The sequence below is a fragment of the Mustela erminea genome, chromosome 16 (genome assembly GCF_009829155.1).
Source record: "Mustela erminea isolate mMusErm1 chromosome 16, mMusErm1.Pri, whole genome shotgun sequence".
Lineage (NCBI taxonomy): Eukaryota > Metazoa > Chordata > Mammalia > Carnivora > Mustelidae > Mustela > Mustela erminea.
In genome coordinates, this window is record NC_045629.1 from 48,177,986 (window position 1) to 48,192,388 (window position 14,403).

The following is a 14,403-nucleotide window of genomic DNA, read 5'->3' on the forward strand; positions in this document are numbered from 1 at the left end:
CACAACACCCTCAAAACCCTGTACCCATTAGCATTCATTCCCCATTACCCTCTAATCCTCTCTCTAGATCTAGGCAACTACTAAGTGTTTTCTGATTCTGCATATTTGATTGTTCTAGACATTTCATGTAAGTGGAATCACATAATCTGTGGTCTTTTGTGACTGGCTTCCTTCACACAGTATAGTGTTTACAAGACTCATCCATATTGTTGCAGGTGCCAATACTCTGTTCCTTTTTATGGGCCAAATAGTATTCTGTTGTAGGGCCATACCACATTTATCTATCAGTTGATGGACATTTGGATTCTTTCCACCTTTGGGTATTATGAATGATGCTTCTAGGAACATTTGTGTGTAAGCTCTTGTGTGGACATATGTTTTCCTTTCTCTTGGATATGTGATTAGGAGTGGAATTGCTGGGTCATTAAACTTTTTTCTAATTATAGACTTTGCTAGTTATGAAGTAGCCAAGGTTGTAAGTGTCATCTCAATATATAATTGTCTCAAGCACAGTGTCATCAGCAATATATAAGAACCACTTGCCAATGGTAGGTTCTTTAGGTATTTTAACACCTGATGATTCACACTTGGCATATAATCAATTGCAGCCTTTTACACTTTTGATTTATAGCTATGTATGGACTGTGTGAGGATATTCAGTTTATTTCTTGGTAACTTTCTAGATGGTTAGATTTGAATGTATTCTTTTTTTTTTTTTAAGATTTTATTTATTTATTTGACAGAGAGAGATCACAAGTAGGCAGAGAGGCAGGCAGAGAGAGAGAGAGAGAGGAGGAAGCAGGCTCCCTGCTGAGCAGAGAGCCCGATGCGGGACTCGATCCCAGGACCCTGAGATCATGACCTGAGCCGAAGGCAGCGGCTTAACCCACTGAGCCACCCAGGCGCCCTGAATGTATTCTTTATATGATTTGATGTCCCCTAAGTTTAACATAAATCCAAAAACCTTGAGAAATTCACAATTATGAAAATGTAAATGACTGATTTGTTAGTAACAGAGGCATATTACATATGAATTTCTTGTTTTTATCTACAGGTCGTGTTGCCTTGACTTTTTCACCAGTTTTCTTACTGACAGGGAGCTAGATGTGGAAAGATTCTAATAACTTACTGCTTTGTATTGCTTTGTGGAGATTTTTGGCATCTATCAGAAATCTTCATGTATTTAATAATAAGTGTATCATTTCATGTTGTTTTATCAACAATATTAGCAGTATTACCATTTTCCCAAGACAGCAAAGTAACTCCTCATTAAAATCAACAATAAGACAAAAACATATTATGTCTACATTATAAAGTCACCATCTCTTGACAGTTAAAGCCTAAAGCACAGTGTTCAACTCCCCAGCTTGGGGAGTTTTTCAAGATCCAATAAAAATAAGATTGAAGAGAACACAGTGGACTTAGTATCATATCTCTTACCTTTATTTCTGTTGCCTTAATTCCAGAGAGCAGTACCCAAACTTAGGTTTAAAGTTTACCCACAGGTGGGACGCCTGTGTGGCTCATTTGTTAAGCATCTACCTTTGGCTCAGGTCATGATCCCGGGGTCTTGGGATTAAGCCCCACATTGGGTTCCCTGCTCCATGGGAAGCCTGCTTCTCCCTCTCGCACCCCCCTGCTTATGTTCCCTCTCTCATTGTGTCCATCTCTGTCAAAAACAAATAAATAAAATCTTAAAATAAAATTTACCCACAGGGGTAGGGTTATTTTTTCCTACTTCGTTATATTTTTTCTCTTTTCTGTGTTAATCTGGTTCTCTTAGAAATAATGGTTATATTGCCTTTATCCAATATATACAGACAAGTGTAATATTATTTACATTTTGAGTCCTCTGACATTAATCATTATTACCCACTGGTCATACTTCTGTTATGGACTAGTACTCTTCACATGGAGGAAAAAAAGAGAATTTGATCCACTTTATTAGAAAAAATACCAAGGCCTTTGTCCTGAAACTCTACTGTATCTCCTCTATAGTTGATTATCAGAGGCTGAGGAATACTGTATGCTGGTACATTCTCACTAAACACAGAAGTTGGGAGCCTTGTGAGTTCAAGTTCATTGAGCATCTTCTCTCTCTTTTCTCTGAAGAGTAAAAGTGCAAAGAATGGAATCTTATAATTAAGAGGTGTTTGTTAAATCTCATGACAAGGAAGCTATTCCACAAGGTTATTATTCCACAAGGTTATTATTATTCTTTTATTAACATTTCAGCCTAGAAGATCTTCATTACCTTCTCTCGGACTGTAATAGATACTGTTTTCTCACTTAGGCAAGTTAACTCATAAACATTACCTTGCACTAACATAATTTCATTGGTAACCCAGCATTGAAAATTGATTGTGCAATCGCTTCTCGGCCTTTTGGCTAAGATCAAGTGAAAATTGATTGTTATTCGCACAACATATGATGTAATTGACTTTCTTGTTTTTATGTATTTACTCAAGTAATAGAAATTCATCCCATAGGTCACTTAGCAATTATAGTTAAGTTATTGTCAATAATTAAATTGAATGTAATTATGGTCTCACCTTAACTCTGGTATGATTGTGCCTAATTATCCTCATGAAATGTTTGTATTTAAAAGTCACTAAAATTTTTCATATGATTCTTAAAGGTTTTCTGGGGTCAAGAACATTTGAACTGTTTAGTGCTTCTACATGAATTACTCAGTGGATACCTCAACAAGGAGGGAAATTTTGAAGTTCCCGAAGCAGTTCCACACATGCCATCTCCTGTGGAAAAGAACCAGATGTTTCAAAGTGAACAAAGTTCGGATGACCTACGGACAGGCCTGTTCCAGTATATACGAGATGCTGGTAAGTAGCAACAGCTTCAGCGTGAAAGAGAGTTTTAACTGCACGTTCACTAAATAACACATCAAGATCGCTTGAAAAGTATGTTAATAGCTGCAGTACAAAAATAGTACATTACCATTCAGTCTGTCTTAGGGGAAAATTCTTAATTTGTTCCTGTCCTAAAGCATCTAAAAATGGCCAGCCAGCTTCTTTACATTCTTACCTTTTATCCTCATAATGTTCTCTTTCTGTACCATGTTCCATTTCAAAAGCATGCAGTTAATTATTTTTTCCTTTAACAGAACCTTTGAAAATGCCTGGTGTCTATGAAGTCTTGTTTTACAATGAAACTGAAGATAGCTCAGGGATGATGTTATGGAGATATCCAGAACCCAGAGTGCTCACCCTTGTACGGATAACTCCTGTGCCCTTCAACACCACGGAGGATCCGGATATTAGCACCGCAGACCTTGGCGATATGCTTCAGGTAAGTAATGACTATTCATTTCAAATAGAAGCATTGTGGAGTAGTGCTGATTAGATACTAGGAAAAAAGATTAGAGGAACGCTTTGGTGGCTCAGTAGGTTAAGCCTCTGCCTTCCGCACAGGTCATGATCCCAGGGTCCTAGGATCAAGTCTCGCATTGGGCTCTTTAAGACTCAGCGGGGAGCCTGCTTCTCCTCTGCCCACCTCTCCCCCGACTTGTGTTCATGTCCTCTCTGCCTCTCTCTCTCTGACAATTAAATCTTTAAAAATAATAATAATTTAAAAAGATTAGAGCATTCCTGTTTTTTCCATCAATAGTTTCAGAGAGAAATGCGCACAAATATACGTGTGTGTTTGTGTGTGTGTATGGATACATACATATGTATATACATATCCACAAAATAGAAATTTTAAAATAGGGAATAATGTAATTCAGATTCATGATTTGTGGCAATTTTGAGAATTCTCAGTTCTGCTCTTAGCCCTTTTTATAGGTAGGTTATGTCACATGTTCTCTAATTGTAATGGATCAGGTGTCATTCAGTTCACTGCACATTTTTCAAATACCTACCATGTGCTCACACTCTTCAGCATTTCTAGAAATAAAATAGAAATAAATATTAAATAAATAAATATGAAATAAAATGTCCACGTAAGGCCAGAATGGTTGACGCAGTTTTCATCTTCATTTCCAGAGCTGACAATGGTCTTGGGCTTGAGGTTGCTGAGAGGAAAACTATCTAACCAGTGATCATGTTCCATGTGACTTGATGAAAGTTTGTTGCTTGTCATTTCCAGAGTTTAATGTAAATGTCATTGAGGTTATCACTACATTAGCATTCTGCTGATCAGTATTCTACAGATCTGAATTTCTCCAAAAATGTATTTTTTTCTTAGTGTCCCACTTATCACTAGATCACAGATCAGAACAGTGAAATTGCTCTCTTTCCCTGACTCCCCACATCTCCTCATCAATAAGTCCTGTCAGTTCTTATTATCCTGATGCCTCAGAATACATCCCTATTCTATCTACCTCCCTCTTTTTATTGGTACAACTGGAGTCCAGGCTGCCACCTCTCTGGTCACTGTTACAGTAGCTTCCTCACTGGTCTCAAGGATTCCATTCTTGACTCCCTGTAATGCATTTTCCAAATAGCAGTTAAAGTGATCTTTTAAAAACATAGATGAGGTCACATCACTCCTCTAACTTAGAACCTGATGGTGCCTTCCTCTACTTCTTAGAACCAGAGTCAACCATCTTGCTGTGGCCTATAAGGACCCGTGATGTGTGCCCTGCCCACCTTGCTGACTTGGTCTCATGCCGGTCTCCCTATTCCTTACTATGTTCCAGCCATGCTAGCTGAGCATACCACTTGAGAGTCATTTCTCTTACTCTGTTCCCCAACTTTGTCAGTCAGGTGCCAGCCCAAATGTTCTGTCATGGCTGGGTACACTACCACTTCTTTATTCTAAATTATTACATTACTTTGTTTTACTTTTGTCATAACTCTGATTACTATTTAGTTATTGTATGCATTTATTTATTTACTTGCTCATGGTCTTTCTCTCTCTACCATTAGAAGATAAGCTCCCTGGGGGTACCTAAGTAGTTCAGTTGATTAAGCATCCAACCCTCAGGTCGGTCAACCCTCACGGCTCAGGTCATGATCTCAGGGTCCTGAGATCAAACCTTGCATTGGCTCTGTGCTTAGCAGGAAGTCTGCTTGGATTCTCTCTCACATTCTCCTTCTGCCCCTCCCCCCACTCATGTGTGTGCGTGCTCTCTCTCTCTCTCTCTCTCTGTCTCTCTCTCAAATAAATAAATCTAAAAAGAAAAGAAGCTCCTTCTATTTCTTGATCACTTTTATCTAGCCCTTGTTATGTAGAGGTATATTCACCAATTTTTTCTTTCTTTCTTTCTTTTTTTAAGAGAGGGAGTGTGGGGAATGGAGAGAGAGAATTTTTTTTAATTTAATTTAATTTTTCTTCAGTGTTCCAAAATTCATTGTGTATGCAACATACCCAGTGCTCCATGCAATACGTGCCCTCCATAATACCCACCACCAGGCTCCCCCAACCCCCACTCCCCTCCCCTCCAAAACCTTCAGTTTGTTTCTCAGAGTCCACAGTCTTTCATGGTTTGTCTCCTCCTCCGATTTCCCCCAACTCACTTCTCCTCTCCATCTCCCAGTGTCCTCCATGTTATTCCTTGTGCTCCACAAGTAAGTGAAACCATACAATAAATGGCTCTCTGCTTGACTTATTTCACTCAGCATAATCTCTTCCAATCCCGTCCATGCTGATACCAAAGTTGGATATTCATCCTTTCTGATGGAGGCATTAATACTCCATAGTATATATGGACCACATATTCTTTATCCATTCATCCATTGAAGGGCATCTTGGTTCTTTCCACAGTTTGGCAACTGTGGCCATTGCTGTTATGAACACTGGGGTACAGATGGCCCTTCTTTTTCACTACATCTGTATCTTTGGGGTAAATATCCAGTAGTGCAATTGCAGGGTCATAGGGAAGCTCTATTTTTAATTTCTTAAGGAATCTCCACACTGTTTTCCAACATGGCTGCACCAACTTGCATTCCCACCAGTAATGTTCCCCTTTCTCCACATCCTCGGGTAGAGAGAATCTTAAGCAGGCTCCATGCCCAGCGGGGAGCCCAACATGGGTCTCGATCTCACAACCCTGACATTATGATCTGAACCAAAATCAAGAGTCAGAAGCTTAACTAACCAAGGCACCCAGATGCCCTCCCCAATTATTTTAATGAGTGCTCTCTACTTTTTTTTTTTTTTCAAGATTTATTTCTTTGAGAGAGAGAGAGCATGCATGGGGAAGAGGGACAGAGGGAGAAAGAGTCTTAAGCAGACTCCGTGCCAAATCCAATTTGAATCCAAAATTCATACTAACATATTAACATTAACATATCATATTCTTGTTAAAATTTCTAATTATATTTAGCCAGATGTTCACCTTCTGAATTAATAACAATAAAATGTGTCATCATTTTGTCAAGTGAACTTGAGTGTGCCGAACTATTTGATTTGACAAGATGACAATGGTCTTTGATTTTTTTTCTTGTGATGAGAATTTTTAAAATCTACTCTCTTACCAACTCTGCTTTGATTCTTTAAATCCTTAAATTTGTTTCCTCTCCCGTTAAGATCATATTCATGATTACCTTCTCTACCAGCATTCATGGATTATTTTTGCTATGTAAAACAGCAGTATCTTTGACTGCTACTGCCTTACTAGACTTGCTCAAATGCAGAACGCCTTTAGTATCTTCAGTTAAAATGAAAATACTCACATATCAAAGTTTCAGCCTCATATAAGGGCTTCTTTCTAACTGCTTTGTGGGTTCATATTTGTTAAATGTGAACTAACATAAGTCTGGTAGCTATTGTAGTATTGTGCCAGTTGTATTAAATAAGGCATTTGAGTTAGTACATTCACCTGTGACGTGTTCTCTATCTTCTCACTGACATTGGAGAGGCAGAAGAGCATTCTGGTTAAGCTCTAGCCAGAATGCTAGATGTCACCTGAGACAAGTAACTGAAGCTCTCAGACTTGGGTTTTTTGTTTCGCTTTTTTTTTTTAATCAATAAAATGAGACTATCGATAATGTGATGATTATAAGAGGGAATATTTGAAAGGCACAGTGAACAGTGCCTGGCACACAGCGTGTGCTTTGTGATACTTAAGTATGAGTACTACCAATTACTACCATGGTGACAATTGTCCAAAGTCTTTTCATCTAAGAGAAGCGCAGGCTAGACCAGAGAGAGTGGGGCCCGATGATTCTAGTAGCAGTCCGGAAGAGCTGGGGCAGTCCCGCAGCCCAGACACTGTACTTGTCACATAAGCAAAGCAAAGCACTGCATGAAGGAAGCCTGGCAGGGGGCAACAAGCAGAGAGTTGGTATCAAAGAGGTTTCACATCTTATTGAAAAGATAGGAACTGAGTTTGTGGGTAGAGTTCAAAGACAGGGATGCTGGTCTAAGAAGGAAGAGAGACTTGACCTCCTGTGAGTTGAAAAGGAGAGCTTGATCCCAGCAGTAAGAACACCCAGAATCAACAACTGGCATTGAAGAGTAAAGCAGGACTGACCCTTATGTTCCCCTGATGAGGAGCAGAATTTGACCCAAGGGTTGGGGCGAGCCTTACTAGTAGAAATAACCCTCTGGGTTGCAATCTTAGAACTGTACAAACTATTTTGTTTCCTTGGAGCTTCTGTGGAGAACAGAAAATATGTTGCATGAATCACAGCTCTGATTCGATATGACAGCTTTTTCCTTGAGCACTTGCAGTGCCAGACCTTGGGCTTGCTTCTGGGGATTCAGGTCCTCAACTGAATGCTGGAGTTAATGTTATTTACCTTTCAGAGACATTACAAGAATTGAGTGAAATATTATAGCTAAAACAAATAAATGCCTTACACATAGTGAGCTTTCAATAAGTGCTCATTTCGTTCCTGCCACTCCTCCTTCACAAGCAGATGTCTGGACCACTAAAAGAACCTTCTAAATAAAATTCCAGCTTTGGTCTTTCTTCCTTTATGCTATCCTGCTAAGTTCTTCAAGGAACAGGTGGATTGTATCAATTCCTTGAGAAAAGCTTTCAATGGTTCTGTCACCCTGGTCAACTGACCTTGAGGGTCCTGCCTAGCCTCCCCAGCCCCCGCCCAGCTTTACATTTCACTCCATTACACATGACTTACCCTCCAGTCAGACCGGCCTGTCCAGCATTTACCAAAGCTGCCAGTGACAGCTCACTTCCACACTTACTCCTTCTTCATTTGAATCTTCCCCTTTCTCTGCTGAAATCCTACCCGCACTTCCAAATAGCCCATATGCCCTCAACTCCATGAAGCCTTACCTGGATGCCATCTCCACACATAGTACCCCCTTCCTCTGTAGTCCTGCGACACTCCATAGCACCACTTTTATGCTATTTCTTACCTTACTCCTCACATTTTGTGTTCATATCTTGTCTCCTAGATTGTAGGTTTCCAAAGGCAGTGATTGTATCCAATCTGTCATTATGTCCCTTATAGTAGCCATAGCCCTGGAGATGCTCAGTATAGCAAATGGATGAATGAAAGCATGAGTATCCATGTTTCTGTTTTGTGTTATTCCAAAGTATTACATTGTTTGTCATAATTGTGTGGGGCTATTGAATGAGTTTGGTTTTACAAACTGAATTATGTCAAGATGCATTGTGTTATGCTTCACTGGTATTATCTACCATAAACACACAGTCTAATGTCATTACATTACATAGGCTTTTGGTGAGATCATTGAGTATACTGCCAAGCCCACTGCCCCCTAGACAGAGGCTACTTCTTAAATACAAAGATAAGTTAATCTCTTTGGTTTTAATCCTGAAAACAGAATCAAGTTTGGTTGACTTCTTCCTTGAGGACCGTTTAGTTCATAAAAAAAACTGACCTTATAGAGTTCACTTATACAGCACCCTCAGATTTGTCTGTTTATATCTCTTTCCATGACTGAAAATGGCATTTATAAACAGTCTCCCCATATGAATTTATGGAATTTATTTTGCAATTGTAATGAAAATTTGGAAAACACGTTTATAATATTAAATCAAACTAACCAGGTTCTGTATAAAGACCCTGAAATTAATGTTCACAGAAAGTAAAAGGAGCCTATTTTATGGTCAGTTCATAATTTTAACATGTTAATATTAAGTATTACAGGATACTTAGGTATTAATAGGATTACAACTTGTAGGGTAGAATAATGCCATCAACCTAGAAGGAATATTGTATCATTTTAGTGAGCTTAACTGTCAGAATTTCTGGCCCTGTGTCTGGCACGTTCTAAATTTTCCTTTCCTCATCTTGTGTACACTGCCTACTTAGGATTCAATTTTGGAAATACACATGTACCCAGATTATAAAATTTTAATCCATGTTTGGAGTAAAATTGATAATGGGTACTTTAATTCTCATGCAGATCTGTCATGGTACTTGTTTTTATTCTCTCAGTACTGCATTATACTTGTTTCATATTTGTTTTCATCTATGTGTTGCACTAAATTTTGAGATATCTTCATTTGGTATGTGAGAATAGGCCAAACTAAATATCATCTTTCCTCAAGGATCTTAAGAGTATAAAGTTTGAGCATTATAATTCAAGACAAACACTAAAGGGGTGGGATCACTGAAGCAATTTAAACAGAGGGGAAGCAAAGTTAAGGAAGTAAATTGGAGGATGAGTTTGGCATTGATAACATACAATGTAGATTAAAGGAAAAGAGGTAAAAGCTAAAGTCAGGAATTCCTCTAATGTAAGAAACATCTAGGGTGTATATAAAATTCCTAGTGTTAAAGCCAGAAGAGAAGGATGGGACACCTGGGTGGCTCAGTTGGTTAAGCATCTGCCTTCTGCTCAGGTCATGATACCAGGGTTCTGGGATCGAGGGCCACATCAGGCTCACTGCTCAGCGGGGAGCCTGCTTCTCCATCTTCCTCTGCCTGCTGCTTTGCCTAGCTGTGGTCTTTCTCTTCTCTCTCTCTCTCTGCCAAATAAATAAATAAAATCTTTTTTTTTTCTTAAGTCAAAGGAGAAGGAAAGAAAATGTTCAAGTAATTTGAGGAAAAGTAAACACAAGTTCACAAAAGTTTACACCAAAAGAATTAATTAATACTTAGATTCAGATCTATACTTTCAGAAAATGTGCATATAATTAACAAATGAGGTAAACTTCTCTGTCATTTTTATTTCCACTTCTCCCCAACATTTGCTGGCATTTCTCCCCAACAAAGAATTTTTTGATATCTTCTCAATCTAGTGTAGGATACTATAATGTATGGACAATGAGGAAATAAAGAGATTGATCTGTCCCTATTCTTACAAGGTTTATAATCTACTTGAATAAAAAGAGGGCATAATTACATACACTGCAAACTCGTAAGATAAAACAGCTAAATATAAAGATAGACCCATGCATTTATATAGGAAGAATCATGTAATTTGGGAAATTCTAACATCTGAAAGTAAGCTGAATTAGTTGGTAACAAAAGAATTAATTTGTGACAAAAGCTGTAGGATTTCATAGCACTTTCTCAGTGAAAAAGGCATTTTCAAGCTTGGGAATTTAGTGCAGAATTCTTATGAAAAAAACATGACTAGAGTCCATAAATGATATCTTCACAAGGATAACAGGAAGAAAAAAGACAAAAGCAAGCTGTGTCATTTGTTTATTTCTGGTGGAGAAGGAGAACAGTAAGCCAAAGAAATCAGTGCACTCATGTAGGGTTCATTTTTGTTTATTCAGTTCTCAAAAGTCAGGGAAATTATTTTTTAAAGTCACACTAATACGATTATAAAAATCAAAGCGAAACCACATTGGAAGAATAATGAAGAAAAAATTACATAATTACATACTTGGAAACCAAGGCGAATCTAAATGGTTAAGTTAACACACTTTTGCTCCAGTGTGTTATGATCTGTGTTTCACATCCAGAACTGTGCTAGATGCTTTGCATAATAACCTTGGTAAATCTCATTTTATCCTGTGAGGTGCGCGTTATCCCCACTTTATAAAAAGTGAGGAATCTGAGGCCAAGAGAATTAACTTGTCCTGAACTATAAAACTTAAAAATGGGAGATCCAGAATTTTATCCCAGGTCTTTCTGACCCCAAAACCTATGGTTTTTACCCTATTTGTACAACATTGGGATGATAATACCGTAGATGATACATTCAGGTGATAGTGAGCTACTCTGTCGAAAATGTGGAAAGAAAGAGAATAAAATTATTCTTCTACTTCAAACTATGAAAGCATGAAATCGTGAATCTGACCCCAAATATGCAAAATAACCTTAAACAAATAAAAGGACTCCTAGACACACAAGATGGATTGGATATTAAGATAGCTAAAGAAAGAATGTTTCCTTCAGAAGGAAACTGGTCAGCTCTAGAAGCCTAGTAAGGTCGCAGAAGCATTTGTTGGCAAAAGCTCTCCAGGCAGCATCCAAAGAAATGGTGCCCAAACGTCTGGTTCACCTGGTAGCTAAATCCTGTCTCTGGAGATGAATATAGCAGCTGTCAGATCTCCGTGCCTAACATTCGAATCATCTACCTACCCAAACAACCTTCTAACACTTTGGCTCCCAACGTAATCTGTCTACGGAGAGAATATCGTACATTGCTCAGGCCAGCATCAGTATCCAGGCTGCTTGGCAGTTATACATCTCATGGTAAATTAATAACTTGGCATCTGGTTTATATATCAGTCTCTAGTGAACTGTGTTGCATGACTCAGCATACCTAAGTCTAGTCAGTGCTGGCGCACCATGGAAATCTCCTAAGACTGCAAGACCAATGGCCAGATCTTGAATGATGGCACATCATGTTGAGTACCCTCTTGTGGAGCCCTGCCTTCCCAGCATGCTGGTCCTTCCCAGATGACATCTCTGTTTGTGTGCTGTGTCACCAACGTTCCCAAACAAAATTCTACTCTCACTACCATGAAGAGTTGTGGGAAGTAGATATGATGTATGTAAAGCACCCAGCCATACATAGTTCGGGGCTTAGTAAGTTATTATTACAACACACAGTAAATGGGAGCTGCTGTCAGCATCATCATTATCGTCATCATAGCTATTGATCAAAGAACCTACTGTGTAGACCAAGAAAGCCCTGTTTTCTGAGAAAGACTTTTTTTGTATTGATAGCCTGTTAATGTCATAACAGTTGTTAGGAGTGCTGTGCCTGTGATTAATAGCGTGCTTTCACTGACAGAGACTGGTTGCTGTAAGAGGCACTACCTTCCCGAAGCTACATGGTCAGGCCCTCCGAGGTAGTATGTCAGCTCCAGTCCTCCAGGTTGCAGGTAGCAGAAACCCCTCTGAAGCTGACTTAAAGAAAAATGGGGGGGATCTAGTATCAAGATACAGTGGGGAGTTGGAGAGGCCAAGGGCAGCAGGGCCTCTTAAAGGATGAGGCCAGGAATGGAAGATAGGAACCGTGGGGAGTATTTATACACTATCACTTTTCTCTGCTTCTTTCCTTATGTTTGCTTCATTCTTCCCTTTCAACAACTAGCTTTCCTTCTCAGGCGTGCTGGTAGTTTCCCACAATTCCCAGAGCCGAACTCCAAGAGTCACAAGTACAAGTCTAACGTCCAGTCTAGTTCCACATTCCTCATGCACCTAGTTCCACATTCCTCATCCACCTAGAGGGGTGTCAGGTGTTCTTGGTTCATTCAACTATGGTCATCAGGTGGGGTCACATTCCCCAACATGGCTGTGAAGTAGGGGTCATTGTGAGCTCGGTAGATACCCCAAAAGGGATCCATTTTATATCGGATCTCTCTTATTCTTCTCATTTTTCACTCTGCCTGGTTTGGCCAAACTCATGCTCTGTACTGGCCTCACACTGTCAGCTGCTTCTTTCCAGCCTAACTCTGAAGGTCTGTACAGCATGTCCTGTTCTTCCAAGAGGGAAACCTTTTACATATGGTCTGTGGTTTAGAGAAGCTTCAATGCGGGCAGAGGGTCTCTAGAAAGACTGCCTCACTAAAAAAAAAAAAACTTGATTCCTTTTTGCTATGGTTTTTCCAGCTTTTCCCTTTGCTGCTATCTGACAGAGCTGTTTCTCTCTGTACATCAAAGGCTGTCTGCATCTGGAGAAAAACCTGACATCACTTCTTAAATCTTCTCGTTGTCCTCTCCTAGCATCCTCCCAAAGTATCGATTCAACAAGCTCCTATGTCTTACTGACACATAGGAATTATTTTCTTATCCCCCAAATGCTTCAAATCCATGTCTTTCTTGGTCAGCCCTTCCTTTTTAATGCAATGACTGTGTAGCAAATTAGCAGCTTCACAGATTCTCTACTCTCCCAGGTCTAATGAAGTGTAAGAGCGTCTCATATAAAACCGTTTTCTATTTTTGAAATCAGGTTTACGATGGGATGCTTTGTGCCTGTCGCTTAGTGGTGATTTAATCATGTTTGGTTTTCTGATAATATCCTATCTTACATACTTACCCACAGGTGGAATTAAAGCATCATTAAACCTTATAGATATGTGGGTGCTATTCTTTTTCATAATTACATGGGAAAATGTCTCATGTCAGGCAATGATACTCAGTATTATCCAATAAATGAGAAACTGGACTTTGCTGCTTTAAACTTGATTTTATAAGCTTCCTATAATTCTAAAGCACATGTACCTGATAGGCAAAGGTGATGATATTAGCACCTGGTGACATGACATAAAAAGAATCCTTCTGAGACTTACTTGCAATCTAATACGATGTACCTCTTCCATGCACAGCTTAAAAAGAATAAAAGGAAGTGTTCTTGGGTGTTTCTTTTCAGCTGTGTTGGGCGGTTCACTTAGAACTGCAAATATGTTCCCAGAATCCCGAGCCTTTTTATTTTATAAGCACCTCGAGCCCACTGGCAGCTGTACTAATGTGTCCCAGAAGGCTTTGCTCCTATCCATCATCTTCAGAAGGGGTGCTCAAAGCCCAGATATGAGATTCATTGTTGTTGAAATGCAGAAATTAAAAAAAAAAAAAAAAAAAGTCCTGGGAGCTTAAGGGAAGTAAGAGGCAGAGCCAGAGTCTTAAGAAATAAGGGAAAAGCAAAAGTCCTTTGTACCCCATGGACACAGTAATAAATGGTTCTGAACGACAGGTCACTGGGCTGGATCGACTACTAAGTGTCCCACATCCAGAAGCATTGCCTCCTTTTTTGGACAGGGAGGGAGGAACCTAAAATAGAGTATTCCCTGAGGATACTTTTAATCATTCTGTCTTTGTGGTGTTGTAAATGTAGGAAAAAAGGATCTAGGAATATATTGAAAAGAGCTCTGCTTGAAAATGTGAAGTTAATGCAGAAAGTACAGATAAAAGGACCTGGGTTAGGGCCATGAGATGTACAAAGGTCGATGAGGCTCTGGTTCTGCTCTCAAGGCATCTCTAGTCTTTCTGGAAGGGTAATAAGTACACAAAATGAGGCGAGGTAGAACCATCAAGTACCACAGAAGAAACAGAGAGAATGTGCCTTTTTAAACAAGGAGAGCTTACATCTGCCTGGAAA

At 39.3% G+C, this 14,403-nt stretch overlaps 1 protein-coding gene across 7 annotated transcripts in view; it reads left to right on the plus strand.

Annotated features, from left to right (window-relative positions):
- Positions 1 to 14,403, plus strand: part of VPS13B (vacuolar protein sorting 13 homolog B) — a 769,746-nt gene that overhangs the window by 621,945 nt on the left and 133,398 nt on the right. For all 7 annotated transcript variants that reach the window (XM_032316089.1, XM_032316090.1, XM_032316084.1 and 4 more), the window contains 2 exons: positions 2,639 to 2,840; positions 3,122 to 3,306. In XM_032316089.1, the coding sequence (XP_032171980.1) occupies positions 2,639 to 2,840; positions 3,122 to 3,306 (387 nt within the window). The remainder of the gene's footprint in view (positions 1 to 2,638; positions 2,841 to 3,121; positions 3,307 to 14,403) is intronic.